We start from the raw sequence: 19,612 nt of genomic DNA, 5'->3' as shown, positions 1-19,612 counted from the left end.
TATGTTGCCAAGCATTTAATACCTATGTATTTAGCAAATTATAACGTAAAGTTAATATAATTGATTTATTGTTTTTATTATCTCTGTTTTAAATAATTATTCTATCAAGCAACTTATCAAATTATTTTCAAACATTAATGTGAAACTTACTTACTACTATTATAATTATTTCAATACGAATATTGAACTATTTAGCGTCAGTGATGAACTTTAATGTTGGTTATCACAAAACAAGTCCTTACTTCCACTTTCAAACTCTCTTCCACGAACCACTTCAATACAAAAAAGAATTTTGTGTGTGCAAAATAAATCCATTATTACATGCCCATAAAATGTGTTAAATTGATTTTGTAAAAGAAAATTATTACACTTTAAACTTAGTAAATATTATTTTCATCACGAGAACGTAATTGTATTTGAGATTTTTGGTTTTATACAAAATAATAGCATTGTTATTCAAGAATGTTTGCGTGAAATGTAACATTCTTGAATAACAATATATTTGTTTTATTTGACAAGTTATATTTTCAATTCTAATTCGCAATTGGACAAATTCTTTCTCCTTTAAAATATCAGCCAATCACAACGCTGCTTATTCTAATCACATTTTCAGACGTCAATGATAAGCCACGTTTTGTAATTGAAACCATTTTACTTTAGTGTCATGTCTAATGGCTGCGTTATTTTACTAATTTATGTGTGTGACAAATAAATACAATTTTGCGTACCGCGGAAAAAACTACGTTGACCGTGCTTGAAATGTATATTATCATGGATACGTATTAAGCTACAAGAAGGAATTACACCATCAAAGAATTTTGATTGCTGCAATCGGTGTTTGGTAAGGTTCTAGGTATTTTATTTATTTTTATATATTCCTATGGTTAATATTTATCAATGAGACGAATCAGTTATGTGATTATGTCTTCAACAATGTGGCGCGTTACTGTGAGTACTTGATATTTTCTTATTTGAAATAATAAGAGGAATAATTATCAGTTATGTCAACAACATTAATTTTATCATTATTTTCCTTTATAAATTCAACATTTCTTATCGTTTACGTTCTAGACACCAATAAAGACGGTTATTAATACATATTTTTATGTTATTAATTAATATTAAACCTATTTATTATACTTAATACTTGATAAATGTCAAATCTATTTAAAAGGATATTATCTAAGATAAACTTCTTACATATTGATTAAATCAATATATTACAACTACAATCTGTGTTTATCTCTAACTATCTCTCTCTCATACTACGATGTAAAATACTAAACCAATTATAATATAAAACAATTTTCTACACTTCCTAAACAATGAAATTAATTTAAGAATAACAGTATGTAAACAGAATTATTAGAAAATAAACAAGTATATGAATTCATTAATTTTATTTATATTTATGTAAATAGTTCAAAACTTACTACATATTTATATATATATCGGGATTTACAAGTATGACAGTTGATGGAAGTCTGTTGATATGTGAAGCAAAAATAAAATTAAACAAATTGTGTTTAAACCTAAGTAATATATGAATATGTATGATTGATGTTATTATGACATTTTAACATTATGCGATAAATTTATTTTGCTAAAAAACAAGCATTACTCAGTGATTATGAAATAGTGCCTCTATTCTCTATTTTCAGCTAAGGAATATAGCAAGAAAAAAGAAAATGGTATGAAATAGACATGGAAAAGGGACCACCAGTAAAAAAATTAAAATGTTCAGACAACCATCACAAAACTCCCATCGAAATCTTCGACAAATATATACAATTAATAGATAGTGAAAAAAATCTAAAAGCAGTTCTAAATGATGAGTACAATCAACCGCTGAAGTTAATTAAAGTATTTGTTGGTCATATAAAAAATGTGAAAGATATATCAAAATCGGTTCTAGCATTGAATCAAAAGATTCCGCTGAAAGAATTGCAACATTTAAAGAGAGTGCGACGGCAAGAGGTTATTTTGTGTCCAACAAATTTTTTTAATGACACATCGTCCATACAAGATTTTATAGAGTGTTATGTGCCTGAATTAAAAGATGTCTTTGAATATTTCAAAGAAATTGAAGTGCCTTTAAATCCACCGCAAATCGATAAACATTATCAAAAAGCAAAACATATCTGGTCGTGCAATTTTCATCCTAACAAATACTTGGAAAAATTAACAGGAGACGACTTCTTTCCCTTGTATGATTTAAAAAATCATAGATTATACATGAGAACTGTTTTCGAGATTGCTAAATTTTATTCGATTAAATATAACATTGATTCTATTGATATAACTAAAAACGTAAATACGACAATTGTTGTTGATCCCAATTTGCAGAGTATTGTTGCTCTGTCTTTTGATAATAGACAACATCATCCTTTACAGCATTCAGCAATGCTCGCCATAGACAATGTGGCAAAGACACAAGACGGTGGTTCGTGGAATTCAAATGAAAGTAACAATCAATACATGGGTATTCCTGAAGATATTATGCCATATTTAAATGATAAATTCCCATCTTTGAAGTATTTTCAAAAAGAGTCAAAGAATGTTCTAGAAAATAAAAGCAAATCTAAAGAAGGGCCTTATTTATGCACTGGCTATTACATCTATATGTTAAGAGAACCGTGTGTCATGTGTTCTATGGCGTTGGTGCATTCGAGGGCACGACGTGTATTTTTCTGCATCGACAACAGTGAACGTGGAGCTTTGAAGTCTAAGATTAAACTACAAACCATTGCATCGTTGAACCACCATTTTGAGGTGTTTACTGATTTTTTATAACTTTTCATATGACATATCAATAATGAAATTATTGTTAAATAAATTATATTTTTTTATAATAAACATTTGTTAATACTGATTGTGTTTTTTAATATATCTTTCACACGAGAAAAAGAGAGCGAGATAGTTAGAGAATTTCCTTTTTAAGGTATATAAATAGATTTCACAAGAATGAATAAGATATGTAGCTCGTAGTACAAATGAAGCCAGCTTAAGCTGTTGGTGTGCGTAGGGGTGGCATATTTACAAGGTTGTCGGTGTGTGCATAGTGCATATATAGATGTGCATACCATTGTAAGAAAAATATACTCGACAAAAAAACAGATTAATATTTTTTGGGTTTACAACTGTTCATTAAATTAAAGAGTTTGTTTGAATAAGCTAATCTCAAGACCTACCAGTCGGATTACAAGAAAATGTTTTTGCGAAATTATTGAGAGTTTTAGACATACCCTAAAACCGCACGGAACAGAATTCAAAAACGACTTTATTATTATTAGTCAGAACTCCTAGTTGGGTATAGATATGACTGTCATTTTGCTTCTGCGCTTATAGCTTAAATTTCTAATTTCAAAATGTGATGCAATCTTATCCTTATATGTACTTTCAACTACACTATTTCAGATATGAAAATTTTGATAAATAACACAATATTCAAATCAATTATTTCCGGAAACGAAATTCGATTTTCATGTTCGAAAGTTAATTTAAAAAAAAGAAATAAAAACTGTCATCCTTATTTTTATTCTACACATTCTTCTTATAATAGTAAATTTTGAATATAATCAAAACACAAGTTATTTTAAGAAATGTTCCAGGTTGTATATATTTCCATTTTGAACTACATACTACATACTGATTAACATCTTAATACATTCTTCTAATTGAAAAACCTAAATCATTACTTTATTTTACACGTACAATATTTGCCATTGATTATGTGGAAAAGATAAAAGAAACATGGCAACACCGTACGTACGAGTCGAATGGTGTTCCCGGGTGAGGAATGAATGATTCAATTTTTAGACCGCGTGTTACCGGGTTTATGGTTTGGTCAAGTCTTAGGCATAGTAGCCTATGTTCTTTAGGGCTTAAACATGCTTCGTAATAATAAAGCGTAACCGACACACAGGCAGAGTTACTTTCGTTTTTACAATATTTCTACGACGCAGTTCAGCATAATTAGAGTTTTAATTTGATTGTAAGTAGGTATGTTATGTTACCTCGCGAACACTACGCGCGGTGTCGTTTTACTTTGCTATTTGCTATTACTTGTAACTGGCTTAGCTTTCGGTATTTCTGTCAGTCTGTTTCGCTTTCACGACTAAACAACTGGACTAATTTTGATGAAATTTTCAATGAAACATTCTTGAATCCCAAAGAAAGATATAGGCCTTTTTAACCTAATACGTGGCTGACCCCCCCCCCCTCACCTTAACATGTGGATATATAACAATTTTTTCTTTAAAAATATGTTTAATTACGACAATGACGAAGAGTTTTTTTATTTGTTTTTTTTTTTTTTTGTGATTTAGTTTGAAAATTGAAAATTTCTTTCATGATGCGTTTACGTCTGGACACGCGATGAATTTATCATAACTCGATTTTACGTCCATCATAATTATAATATTAATTATCTTGTTATTATTTAATAGCAGACCTTTGATTCGATTTATATCAGCGTTTATTGAAATTATAACAGTACACGTGTGACACTGGTAAGTGGATAATAAAAAAACTAATACATGTATAAATAATTTATTTCACAAAAAAATAGTCAAGTTGCGGTTAATCTAAAACAATATAGACCTTAGTGTCTAATAACATGGCCATCAAGCGAAATAAAGATCAGCCCTGTAGGGCTATTCTCTAAGAACAAATTCTAGACCCACCGCAGAAAACGGTCGTAAAATGTCCAAAAGTGATATGCAACATTGATCATAATATTTATAACATTACAAGAATACACGCATCAAAATAGTATATCAACATAAGTCGGTTGTTAACATTTCACGGGCGAGTAATTAAGTGAGTTCTTATATAATGACACTGCAGATATTAGCTGTCCTAGTTAAAGTACAGTAGCATCTGTAGAGCTATTCTGTAAGAAAAATTCGGCACCGCAGACACGATCATGTAATGTCAGAAACTGATACGCGACATTTACTATAATAATTATAATATTTAAAGGATATACGGATTAAAATAGCGTGTCATCTTAAGTTGAGTTTCGACATTTCACAAATTAGGTAGTAGGGATTTTTTACTAAGGATAATAAGTCATCTCCTAAAGTATATGACTAATTTAAAAACACCATTAATATCGTCTAGGTAAATAACAAATTGGGGATCGGGGTGTTGGGTATATGCCCTCTGGTCGCACCGCTGACAATGTGTGTTAAAATATTCATATGATCGGTTGAACCGTTAAGATAAACTCATTTCAATTTTCTAATCCGAAAGTTGTACCAAATACATCTATTTTTTTTTTGTTTGTGAGGGACAGATATGAATACTGGTGGTAGAGCTTTGTGCAAGCTCGTCTGGGTAGGTACCACCCAGTCATCAGATATTCTACCGCAAAACAGCATTTGGTATTCTTATGTTCCGGTTTGAAGGGTGATTGAGCCAGTGTAAATACAGGCACAAGGGACATAACATCTTAGTTCCCAAGGTTGGTGGCGCATTGGTGATGTAAGCAATGGTTAACATTTCTTACAATGCCAATGTCTATGGGCGTTGGTGACCACTTACCATCAAGTGGCCCATATGCTCGTCCGCCTTCCTATTCTATAAAAAAAAATACTTAACACCTGACCCCTTACCTTCCACAAGCACGGAAACTATAACGCTTCAACAAATATATTATTGTAAGATAAATCCTTTGAAAATTAAAAGACAATGCCAATATGGGTTGTGTTGTACGACTCGTCTTTATGTCGATAATTTAATTTAAATGATAACCACGAATGGCTGACATCCTTGAAACGTTTTACACGTTGATATATGCAACGTTCACTGAAAAGTCAATATGTGTGTGTTCACTCACACATAAACCTTGTACGTTTATGTATTGCTTTTACGACAATGAGACTGATTAATCATTGGCTTACGAACAAATGGATGTGCTAGTTTTTTTAACGCAAATTAGGCATATTAAGATTTAATGGTGCTTGTTTGGGTTTGAACGCGTTCTAACCACTGAGCTATCCTGGCTATATGGATAAAAAACGTTTTATTTTTATTATATATAAATCACATAAAAGGCACTTTCACATACCGCCCATTGTTCTCGTGTAGATAATGATCAAGGAAATGAAATAACGATTTTTTTTTTAAATATTTCAGCAATTAAAACGATTTCACGCAATTTCATTAATAAACCGTAGCTATCGATGTAAAATATTTCATTATTCATGGAATGAACTTCATGGGATCAATTTAGTGTTGAGAAATCGTGAGATTAAAAATATTGTTCGCGTTTTTCGAAAATTCTTTATTACACATAAGTGAGCATAAGGGAAGTAAAATAAAATGTGCACAAATCTAGCGTTATTTCAACCGTTGAGTTATTGGGGGGAGCAGAAATCAATCTTGTAATGTCTTGGTGTATAATATTTGACGATATGGAATTTTATAAGCTGTTCAGGTATTTATTTTTTTATGTTCTATGTAGATGGGCAAATAGGCCATCGTATGTGGTCTGTTGCTTGTATTTGTAAGCCTCCCTGGTTCATATTAAACGCTCGTATAATGTAGTAAAAGTGGGATTAATAGAAGCCAACTTTTGCCAAACCTTGGAGCCAATGCTTTGCCTCATTTCCCATATTACGGGTCACCACCCAGATTGGCTATGTAAGAAATATTAACCACTCCTTACATCGCCAATGCGTCACCAATCTTGGGGACGAAGACGTTATGTCCTTTGTGCCTGTAGTTACACTGTAAAATACAAATCTTAACTATGCTACTATTAAGTAAACCGTAGTAGTATTAGTAGCAGCCTGTTAATGTCCCACTGCTGGGCTAAGGCCTCCCCTCCCTTTTTGAGGAGAAGGTTTAGAGCTTATTCCACCACGCTGCTCCAATGCGGGTTGGCAGAATACACCTGTGACATAATTTCAATGAAATTAGACACATGCAGGTTTCCTCACGATGTTTTCCTTCACCGTCTCAAGCACGAGATGAATTATATAAGATTATATAAGAAAGAGAAACGCAGGCGGGCTCTACTGAATTTTCATGTGCTTAATTTGTATTTATAATTCATCTCGTGCTTGACGGTGAAGGTAAACATCGTGAGGTCACCTGCACGTGTCGGATGAAAATCCCACGTGTATCCGCCAATACGCACCGGAGAATCGCTGTGGAATGAGCACCAAACCTTCTCCTCAAAAAGAGGAGAGGTACATTGAAAGTTGTTATTTAACTTTTTATTATTACTATAAATCATTCCGTATTTATTTAACTAAATCATTATGATGCAGACGCTTTGAAATTGCATCAGTGCCTTTTATGTACATAATTAGTTAAAAAATAAAATAAAAAACATTTACGGCTTTATAAACGTTGGTACGCGGATGTTATGTTAAACACTTATTTATCTCTTTCTGGCATCAATGATTTGATCCTCAAAAGAAGAAGTCGCAGTTAGTAAAGCCAGTAAATAAAAAAAAATATGATTAACATATCCTATGTATATATAATTGATTTATTACTTTTTTTTTTGGTAGATATGATTATGGCGACATGTTGCCGCATCTATAATATATTTTCAATCGTTGATGCTCAAACTTGCATAACGAAGGAATGATCTCATGTTATAATGTGATTGATTTTTTTTTAATTTCCTAGTTATTGTTTGTGACTTCGCTCGTAATATTAAATATTTCTTAAAAGTAGTTCAGTTTATACAATTAAATCGTATTCAATTAAAGTAAATTATTTAATATGTATATATATATATATATATTACTGGTGGTAGGGCTTTGTGCAAGCTCGTCTGGGTAGGTACCACCCACTCATCAGATATTCTACCGCAAAACAGCAATACTTGATATTGTTGTGTTCCGGTTTGAAGGGTGAGTGAGCCAGTGTAATTACAGGCACAAGGGACATAAAATCTTAGTTCCCAAGGTTGGTGGCGCATTGGATATGTAAGCGATGGTTGACATTTCTTACAATGCTAATGTCTAAGAGCGTTGGTGACCACTTACCATGAGGTGGCCCATATGCTCGTCCGCCTTCCTATGCTATAAAAAAAAAAAAATATATATATATATATATATATATATATATACGTTAAATAAATATCAAAGGTTGGCAACATTTTTTTTGCTGTCAGTGTTAACTTTAAATTAGCGCGCCAAAATATTTTATAATATTGTCATAACATATTTGAATATAGAAAACCATAATACAATAAATACTTTTAACATTACATAAATATATATGATCTGTGTTACTAAGTACAGTTAATGAATGAAATTGGCCCAAAATCACTCATCATTGGTCATTGTATGCACCAATTGTGTCCCCCTCATTGTCCCACTAGGCACATGCAATCCAGACAGTGTTCGGATTTGACCGCGGATCGTTGCCTTTGACGCCGAAAAAAAAAATTTTTTTTTGAAAAAAAGAACGTTTTCAAAATGGCCACGGTTTTATATATTCGTGCATACGACGCTTTTTGGTAAGTCGTTGATTTATCGAGAATGTTTAATATGAAATTATATTACCGGATTAATTACATATTTGACAGATTTAAATAAGTAACATTAACAAATTAAAATAAAATATACAGAATTAAAAGAAAAATAGCTTTTTTTAAAAAAGCATAATTTAAAAAAGCTTTCTTTAAACCAATTTTAAAAAAGCATTTAATTTTTTTATAATGTTTTATATTCTTAAATCAAATTAATAATTTAATGTACATAGTGGAAATACTTATTTTATTTTATAACATTTAAAACAAAAACCTATATGAATTTGAGTGAAATATATAAAAAATTTATAGCATCACGCAAGTTGCCTTTTTCTCATTTCCCATTCAGCTCAACCTTCTACAAATTAAAACTGCACCCGTCTCGCAAGCACCGGTTCAAACTCACTACAATAAATTCCACTTAAACTGAGCATAGTTGACGACACTGGCAACACTAACATCCTTATCTCAATGGAATAAGAACTACTATTACTCAGCAATGTCTAAATTGGTTTGTTTATCGGTAATTGTGAAATAAGTGTCTTCCCTTCTTAGTATTAGATTTTCGCATAAGATAACATCTTCTAAATGGCAAGTAACTTGAGACGAAGGTATTTAGAAACTGCGTTATTTTTATGAAAATTACGTCATTTTTTTATATATTTTTTATAGTATAAGTAAGCGGACAAGCATATGATGGTAAGTGGTCACCAAGGCCTATAGACATTGGCATTGTAAGAAATTTTAACCATTGCTTACATCGCCAATGCGCCACCAACCTTAGGAACTAAGATATTATTTCCTTGTGCCTAATTTTTTCAATCTGTCATCAATTTTTCTTTTATCTGTGGATTTTTTGACATATATCGATATGTATACATTTTTATAATTCGAACGTTTCGGACTACGTAACGATATGCAAGTTTTACATTAGGTGATGTTACGTTTTTTTTTTTCTTTAAAATAATGTATTTTTTAATTGAAAAGATGCGAAAATCATAATATCACAAATATCTGTATATATAATAGTTCTCATAAAATAAAACTTAATTCATCTTTATAGAAGACATACGCGCCACCAACCTTGCGAATTGTGATGATGTGTTTCTTCTGTCCGTAGTTACACAGGAACACGTCTTGACTTTCAGTGCACTCATAAGCTCGCGTTGTAATATTTGAAAACTTATCATTTGGACATTTTTTTTTTAATAATATAGATGCGCACTGAGCCAGGCTTATGATTTTCGATTTTTAGAGGGACGTTTCAGCTGCTTAATCTTCAATTTACTCAAAACAAATGACAATTAATCGACGTTTAAAGTGTTGTTTTTTTAGTACACTACGATACGACAAAAAAAAACCATAATCACATACGTTTTGTTATAAATTTCGTGCTGAAAATGAAAATATAATCTAATAACTCTCCACCAATGGTGCATTAACAGATTAATAATAATAAAAAAAGATTTGCAAAATAGTCGCCCACATTGTTTTGCTTAAATAAGGGTAGCCATACTTATAAAATCGGAACTGGCATTTATCAGCACACAGCGAAAACTACTAACGATGAGTCTAGAAAGCTTAATTTGATTTTATGCAATTATAACAGAGGAAAAATTTTGTATGTTTTTTTTAAAGTTAATTTAACATGACATTAATACCAAACACTAAAAAAGATATTATAGAAGAATTTGTTTATTAATGATCTTTCCTATCTTTTTTTTCAGATTAAAAGTTACATCACATCACGTGTTCGTGCATCTTTCGAAACGGATGCAGAATAAAGACGCTGTTAGAAAGAGACGAGCATAGTTTTATCACTTGCCCTCCCAAGAGTATTAATGGAAAAAAATAGCCCCGCCATCTTGAATTTGGTAATGAACATTTCGTATGGAAAATTTTTGGTGATTGATTGACTACAAGTTTTTTTTTGGTGTTGTGATTCCATTAATGGTGAGTTGACTATTTTGTATTTTGTAGTCTTTTCTTCCTGGGTTAAGGTGTATTACTCGTCCAGAATTTTAGCTGTTATTTAGGCAGAGTTTTATCAAAATTTATCTAATCCTTTTAGGGTATATCTTTGTACTGTACTGGTGGTTTGGCTATGTGTAAGCTTGTCTGGGAAGGTACCACCCAGTCATCAGATATTCTACCGTAAAGCAGCAGTATTCTGTATTGTTTTGTGTTTTGGTTTGAAGGGTGAGTGAACCAGTGTAATTACAAATACAAGGGACATAACATCTTAGTACCCAAGGTTGGTGGCGCGTTGACGTTATAAGCGATAGTTAACATTTCTTTCAATGCCAATGTCTATGGGCGGTGGTGACCACTTACAATCAGGTGGCCCATTTACGTTCGCCTACCTATTCTTTAAGGTATCTATGGTCTGTACCTTATCTTATTTTAAATGTAAAGGCGGTCCACTTCTATACTGATAAAATGTGAAATGTAAGGATTTGATGAAATAAAATTAATATGCAATGGCTCTTTTTAAATATAGTTATTACTTAATTTTCTCTTGCCTCTAAGTGGGAACTTGGGCTAAGAGAGAATACGGTCAGCTTAGAGAAATTGATTTTCACTACCCGTGGTCCGCAATAACAGCCTATGTATATGTCTCTCTGCTAGGTGAAGACTTCTCTTGATTCTTGATCGTGAAAGCTATATAAGCTTTGTCGAAAATATCATTGAGCTTTTCATATTCTTATGTAGTTTATTAAAAAAAATGCAAGTGCTTGCAGTTCAATGACACGCGATACACAAGAAACGTGTAGTGTCAGAAAAATAATTCGTCGAATTTAATAAAATAATTTACAATAACGTTTAATTTTGTAATAAAGTATCTATAACATAGCGAGTGATATGAAGCCGAGGTTAGTTGGGTTAGGTATCTAGAAAAATATATAATAATATATATAATCGTTTTAGTTTCTGAGGATTCAAATCTTCGACGATTTACGCTCAAATGCTAAGCAGATTGTGATAGATTCGTACGATAAAATAATAAACCTTTATGGTTTTGCTAACGGTACACGTATCAGTTAACGTCATACAACAATCAAATCTGTAAGGTCTAATCGTAACTGTTTTTCCAATAGATAATTATTTTGAACAATACCTTCATTTGTCAAGTCGGTTATATTCAATCTCTTGGTAATTGTATATAACTATATAATCTGGTTTACTCTACGTTTGGACCAAAATTAAATCATCGTACTAGACGTATTAGAAAAAGTCCAAGCGCCTTGTAAATCAATTTCAGCAAATTAAGTGGAACGCGTAATCGCCAATTACAATACGTTGATCCTGATAGCATTTTTTTATTATCTGTATAGTTAGGAGATCTTGGCCCTTGACATAATTGGCAGAACTTGTGATTTGTTGAATGTGTTCAATTGTATATAATTATTTTTTTCGGAATGTGTACCGTTGGCCCTAGTGGCCTCTACGGCGTCACCGGGCGGGAAAGAGTAATTGAGTAACTTACATTAATTTGTCCAAAATCAATTTCACTTCTGGATTCTAAATGTATAATACAATTGATAATTAAAAAAATATCTATTCCGTGTCCATCTTGTATTATTTACTGTTTTATTTTAATAAAAAAAAGAAGGTTTTTGTAAAGTTTCTCACCTGAATCCAATCTTGGGTATAGAATAATCCTTACCATAGTGATTGTAAATCAAAGCTTGTGAAAATATTTTCTACCACCGAATATCACTGGTGGTAGGGCTTTGTGCAAGCCCGTCTGGGTAGGTACCACCCACTCATCAGATATTCTACCGCAAAACAGCAATACTTGATATTGTTGTGTTCCGGTTTGAAGGGTGAGTGAGCCAGTGTAATTACAGGCACAAGGGACATAAAATCTTAATTCCCAAGGTTGGTGGCGCATTGGCGACCATATAAGCGATGGTTGACATTTCTTGCAATGCCAATGTCTAAGGGCGTTTGGTGACCACTTATCATCAGGTGGCCCATATGCTCGTCCACCTTCCTATTCTATAAAAAAAAAAAAAACATCAATATTTGGCAGAATGTAACAATATCTTCGCCCGCATTCCTGATATAAATAAAAAAAACGGATAACTGAATAAGATACTCCATATCATTTATCATATCTTTAATGGGAGACCCTCTCCAAGTAAACTACTACTTGTAATAAACGTTCACGTGAGATATCTTTCAATATAAGCCTTATATAAACAGACAATATATGACTTCATTCATATAATGACAATGATAATGAAATTTTATTGTACTGATTACTGAAATGAGTTAAGTTGCATTTAACACAACACTGCCCCCCCCCCCTCTATATAAGCAGAACGTTTTAAAAGTCCTATTAATGGAGATTTGCTTACATTTTTCTTTTGGGAAAGATATCGAAAATTAAGATAGATGTGGAACTTCTATTTGTCTATTTTCGTGAGTTTTAAATTCTAATAAAAGCAAGTTGCGTTAAGTTTTATCGTGTTTGTGTTTATTATGTAATGTTATAAAATATCGAACTTATCAAATTCAAATTATTCATTTGCAAAGTTGTAGGTTCATTTCATGTCACAATGATTAAAATCCTGCCACAAAAACCATAAGATAGTATGCAAATGCCATATATATGTCTATGGTATTATAAATTACTAACAATGAGCGTACGCTTTCAACGCGACACATCTACTGGTGGTAGAGCTTTGTGCAAGCTCGTCTGGGTAGGTACCACCCACTCATCAGATGTTCTACCGAAAAACAGCAGTACTTGGTATTGTTGTGTTCCGGTTTGAAGGGTGAGTGAGCCAGTGTAATTACAGGCACAAGGGACATAACATCTTAGTTCCCAAGGTTGGTGGCACATTGGTAATGTAAGTGATGGTTAACATGGTCTATGGGCGTTGGTGACCACTTATCATCAGGTGGCCTATATGCTCGTCCGCCTTCCTATTCTATAAAAAAAAACATCCCACTCACATAATATTATGTTTTGACCATATTTATTAATCTTGAGCATCCGAAAATAATGAAAATTTAAACAGGATTCTGATTAATAAAAAAATCACAAAATCTACCATTAAATTATGGCATTACATTACATTTTTATACACAATTTAACAGAAAATAATGATATCGATAAAAAATATTTAAATAAATTACATCCGTACTAATATAAGTAAACTTTAAAAGTTTGTATATTTGAAGGAACAGTACTTTAATACTTTATTGTACATTACACCACAAAGAGAAAAATACAAAACACGTACTGCCTAAATAAATGTACAATTATGGCGACCTTATCGCTACATAGCGATCTCTTCCAGGCAACCAGCGGTGTAAGTAATTACAGATAGGATATGGGGTAGGTGGTGATATGAATAAAATGATATTAATATTTCATTAAAACAAAACCAATTATTAAATGTAAATATAAAATACACATACTATACATATATCCATAAAAAAATTATATTATCAGTACATACAAAATTACAAGTATATGATATAAATACATACTATATACAGCAACAACGAATAAAACGATAAGTCCTCAAACAAAACAAGAAAGAAAAAAGAAAAACAAATGAATAATACAAGAAATACTGAAATAAAAGAAATTATTGTTGAACGGTATTGGATTTTTTTATAGAACTGTAGGATTGATTATTTTAAAGTAAATATCTAGTAAATATTAGATTTCGCCCGTAGCTGCGCGCGTGATACAGAGGAGAGTACTAGGAGTTAAGTACTCTATATCCTTCTCTGGCCTCTGATAACGTGTATGCGAAATATCAACAACAAACAAATAAACTCACATCGCATTCATAATATTAGTAAGGATTACGCGCTCGGTGGTAGTAGAAATAATCGTTAGGCAACCTGCATGTGGGATTCTAATATACTGCCAATAAAATGTGTAACTCGACTTTAATGGTAGGTAGGTAAAGAGGTAAACTCCGCTTTAAATACATTTCTTAGTTATTTTCTAAATAAAAACACTTTTCTATCTTGTATAAATGTAAAGCTTAAAACCCCTGAGGCTTACATTAGAACTAAAGGAGAGTAAATATACAATTTTATTATTTATTAATCAATTTCTGAATACTTTTTTTTAATATTTTTATGTTTTTCAATTCAACATTTATATAATTAATAAGAACAGTTTCTTAAAACGGTCCCATACCAATAAAATTTGCCAAGTGAACTCCGCGAAACAATATTTAATAGTCTCCAATAAATTTCAATTAAAAGAAACGACAGTTGCACGCTTCTCATTACAACTGATTGTCTCTAATTGTCATGGTGGACGCCATCTTTGAATTAAACTTTATTTTGTTACTTGAATAACGCTCCGAAAATTTGTACTTATATTAACGAACTTGAAGTTGCCGAATTGATGGGTGTTTGTGGATGATAAAAGTTTATTGCAAACATCTTAACATTCATGATTTTGTATTCGACTATGTTTTATATATCAACGGATTCTATAAACCCTTTTTAAAATAGAACACCATTTTTTGTCGACCAATAAGTCACGATTTTCTGAAATTTAGTGTTCTCTGAATTGTGGCTTAAAATGTCACGCAGATTTGTTTCAATAAAAAACGTGCAGAACCCAGTACAATGGCTATGTACCCATCGTCTTGACCCGTCAATCGCGTGACCCTGCCAGCAAAATGGTCCAATTCTACACTGGTCTGCCGCCATTGGTCAGCGAATTAACGATGTTCCTTATTTATTCATTTGACCGTCTTGCTACCAATTTAGCAATAGAGTCTTGAGGACTTCGCACATATACGAATATGTCATAAGGTTTCGCGAGTAATGGTGGTTTGAGCCATGTTCCTCAGAGACGGTGATGGTTGGATTATGGCCATACTAAAGTGGATATTCGCCAAAATGGCTGAGGTTTTCTGAATTTTTCGATCATTGGATATTGTTGTGTTATTGTAACAAGGACGGAGTCCAAGGTGAGCTTCTGTGAATTACGATGAATTGATGGTCTTTGTGCTACAATTACTGTTTCCTGTTTTTGATTCTCTTCATGGGTTTTAGTGTTTTTTTTTTAATTTCAATGATTTATTTGGTAAGTATTAAATGTAAAGCCAATCGTTTTTTTATCGATGTTTTATTATATTTAGTAGTTAGGTAAAATATAAAATTTTTATTTAGTTTATGTGGGCAAAGATTTCATTATTTTTTAAATCCTTCGGATATTCGATATTTTTAAAAATGTAATGGATATATATAATTGTTTATAAAGTAATGATTAATGAAATGCTAATTCGTTAAATCAACAATACGTAATGTATGTCAGTACCTACCTTATATGTCGACCTACATATTTATTTGGAAGATACACGTTGTAGTTCACTCGCCATAGATTAAACACCAGCAGTGCTATTCTGCAAGAACTCACTTCATTACTCACCCGTGAAATGTTGACAAGCGACTTATGGTTACGTTACTATTTTGGTGCGTGTGTTGTTGAAATTTTATAATTATTACTACTGTTTTTTACGGTGAGTTTTGAGTTTGATCTAACGCCTGCCTTAATGAAGTGAGCTACTTCAAGTAGTATTAACTGCTTAGTAAATACTCCTTAGTATTTTCCCGCCATTTTACATTTGTGTCATTTTAATGAAACATTTTGATATTGAAACACCATAGATAAAACAGACTTCTTAATTTTTTATTACATTTAGTTAATATTTTATAGAATTAATGTTAGTTTTTTAATATACTTTCTGAACTATGCCGAAGAGACCACGTGGTTTTTACTTCTGGTACTTTCTAGAATAATATAAGTTTTACAATTCGTTTATAATGTTTTTTTTTTTTTGTGGACACCTACAATTCTATTTTATTTAAGTGCAACAGATAAATTATAGTATACCAACAAATAAAGTAATTTCCTTTATTATCTTAGATATACATATATGTATTAATAAACAAAAAAACAATAGTAACGTATTTAACTCAGCCATTAATTCTAAATATATATATGGAATCCGTAACCGTAACCGTAACAGCCTGTGAATGTCCCACTGCTGGGCTAAAGGCCTCCTCTCCTCTTTTTGAGGAGAAGGTTTGGAGCTTATTCCACCACGCTGCTCCAATGCGGGTTGGTAGAATTCACATGTGGCAGAATTTCAGTGAAATTAGACACATGCAGGTTTCCTCACGATGTTTTCCTTCACCGTAAAGCACGAGATGAATTATAATGACAAATTAAGCACATGAAAATTCAGTGGTGCTTGCCCGGGTTTGAACCCACGATCATCGGTTAAGATTCACGCTTTCTTACCACAGGGCCATCTCGGCTATATATGGAATCCGTACACTCATAACTATATAAAAAAAAATAGACTAGGAATGATTTTTTTTTGTTATATCTACGAGATGTGATCTTTGTATATTTACAATACACTTAGGTTCGTATTACTTTCATCAAAGTTAGTTCGTTTCTGGCTTTAGTTACATGGTGGCTATAACGGATCGGCGGTGTGAGGTATCATACATTATCATTTTTCTAAAATCCCTTGAAAAGAATATCAATTTTAAAATAATTTTCATCAAGTTTTCTTAAATAGATTTGTTTTCATGATCATATTAAACGGTGGTTAATAATGCGGTATAATAATGTCAAAAAGTAAGCTGATACGTAACCCACTAAACGGGACTTCCCCTTTAGGCCCTTAATAGCATTGGAGCGTTTAAATTTAAGTTTTATACGCTATTAACCTTTCTTTAAAACATGTTATATAATCTAGAGATGAGATGAGATGACCAGACTGTACTCTAAAATGTATTTGTTAATATTATTTTATTTTGTTTTATAGAATAGGAACTCGGACGAGCATATGGGTCACCTGATGGTAAGTGGTCACCAAACGCCCTTAGACATTGGCATTGTAAGAAATGTCAACAATAGCTGACATAGCCAATGCGCCACCAACCTTGAGAACTAAGATTTTATGTCCCTTGTGCCTGTAATTACACTGGCTTACTCACCCTTCAAACCGGAACACAACAATATCAAGTATTGCTTTTTTGCGGTAGAATAATTGCGGTAATTAATTATTGCTTAAGTTATATCTTGTCGAAACTGTAAATGTACAAACCCTTATGTCTAATGTTAAATAAAATTATTATTTTTATGTTATTATGTTTTCTACTCGCCACCATTTCATAAGAGACGAAATATAAACCAAATTTGATAATCATTGATAGTAAGCTATGCTTCAGCTTGTTTTTTTTTTTTTTTTTAAATAATTCGCGTTCATGAAATCTCTATATTTTGATTGGTCGGCTTGTATGGTAATTCCAAACAATAGAATCAGATACATATGTAATTAAAAAAATGTAATTAAGTGTTGTTCAAAGTGAATCGTAGATAGCAAAGCTTTTGTATAAGAACCGGTAATCTTTTGTTAGACGAATACACCTTTAAAATATCAGAAAAGTAATCACATGTGTTAGGAAAACTTCGACTTATGTACAAGCTCTTTAAATATATCGAAACTGTAATTTATTTTAATTTTTACATTTTCTTATTGCCTCTGAGCTGGTCTCCCTTTCTCAGTCCCAAGGGCCGTTCTCCTCACCTTACCTCATAGGGCTACGACTTACCTCTTATTTTAAACAACGTACTTTACTTATATATATTATGTATATTGCAGAAATAATAATGTAGCATGCTTTGTAGTTTACTAGGTTCTAGAATCTAAAATCTAATTAACATAAATATATAAGTTCGCCTACGTACATGGACGCTTTTTAATATTTTTGTAGTTTAATTTTTAAAATCGGAACAAACATTGAACACAATAAAAAACCAAATATAAATCACGGGAAGGACATGTGGAGAAATTGAATTATAATAAAAAAAGTGCTTAAGACACTGGACATACGCACGCGGGCATATTAAAGACCTTTGATGTATATAATTCTACTTGATATTTATCTTAATCAACCATAATACGTCCTAAGTTTTTACTTTATATTGATAGGTACGTGGATTAATATATATAAAAAAGGATATGAAATTTCCAGACGTACAGAAAGTAAAATATAAATCAAAATATTACAGACTTGATACAATAGCTGGGTTGTTTGCTGAAACGTTATCATAATTGTATTTCCGGTTGAACCACCCTAAGCGAGTTTGTGTCGTGGATACGTTGCTACGATTTACTGAGAGCGTCCCACCTACGGTTAGTAGTGTGTAAAAATACTAATGGTTATCGTTTTTATTCCAGGAGCCGTAATTCCAACGTCTGCACAAAACAAGGCAGCATCGAGTGACGTTCCTCGGCCGATTAAACCCTCAAAAAGGAGGCCACATGGAGGCCATTCTAAACTTCCTGCGAACGTATTTAATCGGCAATCGCTTCACGACAAAAACATTTCCAGGGCTCGTGCCCCACATACAGTACCATATCTGCCGTTCCAGCTCCAACATGCTATTGAAAATTGAGAACCAACTCCTGCAACGGCATCGTCAAAGAGAGACAACCGGTATCAAGAAACTGTATAATTCATTCTTCGTTCTCTTCTAACCTAATCGTCGTTCAATACCGTTCATTCATCATATCATCAGTTCATTCAGTGACTTTTGTGTTGTGCGGGCGATGGCCCGAGTGTGATGGAATATTTTGAAGGAGCAAAGGACTATATTATGCATGACAGTCGTAAGGAAGACTTCGCTTGGGAGTCGTCTGTGAGATTGACTTTGGTGGGGAGTAACGAAGACTTAGGGATGTTTCTCGAAGAGAGGGAGGGTAGGAAGCGGAAGTGGCACCAGGGTGAGGGGAAGATGATGAGGCGGGAGGATGGAGAAGAGAAGGAGCAGAGAAAGATGCCGCCGAAAAAGATTATGGGTGAGTTCATTTCTGTTTATTTTATAAAGCGTTGTTTTTCATTGTCGGTAATGTTTTAAATAAAACGTGATTACAATTTTATAATCCTAAACGTAATAACGGTATCGTCGATAAGCTCTTAAGAGTGCCCTTTATCTTGCAACTGTAGCCATCATGTAGCTGTTTGGCAATCTGCCTTTTTGGAGTTGTGAAGCCTTGACACGGCTTTAAAGCCTCCAGATTTAGACCTTAGGCAATTTGACAT

The 19,612-nt window shown here is 32.5% G+C and overlaps 3 protein-coding genes across 9 annotated transcripts in view; all 3 read left to right on the top strand.

The window, feature by feature from the left end:
- Positions 1-661: 661 nt before the first annotated feature.
- Positions 662-2,872, top strand: LOC126779108 (probable inactive tRNA-specific adenosine deaminase-like protein 3). Of its 2 annotated transcripts, none has more exons than XM_050502950.1 (2): positions 662-841; positions 1,662-2,872. In XM_050502950.1, the coding sequence occupies exon 2, from the start codon at positions 1,705-1,707 to the stop codon at positions 2,791-2,793; it is 1,089 nt and encodes a 362-aa protein (XP_050358907.1). In that variant the 5' UTR covers positions 662-841; positions 1,662-1,704; the 3' UTR covers positions 2,794-2,872. The 2 variants fall into 2 exon arrangements, with proteins under 2 accessions (XP_050358907.1, XP_050358908.1); XM_050502951.1 differs by having other exon boundaries at positions 662-853.
- LOC126779155 (uncharacterized) lies at positions 933-19,047 on the top strand. 3 transcript variants are annotated; one of them, XM_050503029.1, is made up of 3 exons: positions 933-948; positions 10,225-10,450; positions 18,748-19,047. In XM_050503029.1, the coding sequence occupies exon 3, from the start codon at positions 18,832-18,834 to the stop codon at positions 19,045-19,047; it is 216 nt and encodes a 71-aa protein (XP_050358986.1). In that variant the 5' UTR covers positions 933-948; positions 10,225-10,450; positions 18,748-18,831. The 3 variants fall into 3 exon arrangements, with proteins under 3 accessions (XP_050358986.1, XP_050358985.1, XP_050358987.1); XM_050503028.1 differs by lacking the exon at positions 933-948 and adding an exon at positions 6,312-6,442; XM_050503030.1 differs by lacking the exons at positions 933-948; positions 10,225-10,450 and adding an exon at positions 15,229-15,456.
- Positions 19,048-19,109: 62 nt separating this feature from the next.
- The window catches only part of LOC126779064 (transcription factor CP2-like protein 1), a 64,407-nt gene continuing 63,904 nt past the window's right edge, over positions 19,110-19,612 (top strand). For all 4 annotated transcript variants that reach the window (XM_050502872.1, XM_050502870.1, XM_050502869.1 and 1 more), the window contains exon 1: positions 19,110-19,368. In XM_050502872.1, the coding sequence (XP_050358829.1) occupies positions 19,134-19,368 (235 nt within the window). In that variant the 5' untranslated portion in view covers positions 19,110-19,133. The remainder of the gene's footprint in view (positions 19,369-19,612) is intronic.

Source organism: Nymphalis io, chromosome 28 (genome assembly GCF_905147045.1).
Source record: "Nymphalis io chromosome 28, ilAglIoxx1.1, whole genome shotgun sequence".
Taxonomy (NCBI): Eukaryota; Metazoa; Arthropoda; class Insecta; order Lepidoptera; family Nymphalidae; genus Nymphalis; species Nymphalis io.
This window is presented reverse-complemented; position numbering and strand designations above follow the sequence as displayed.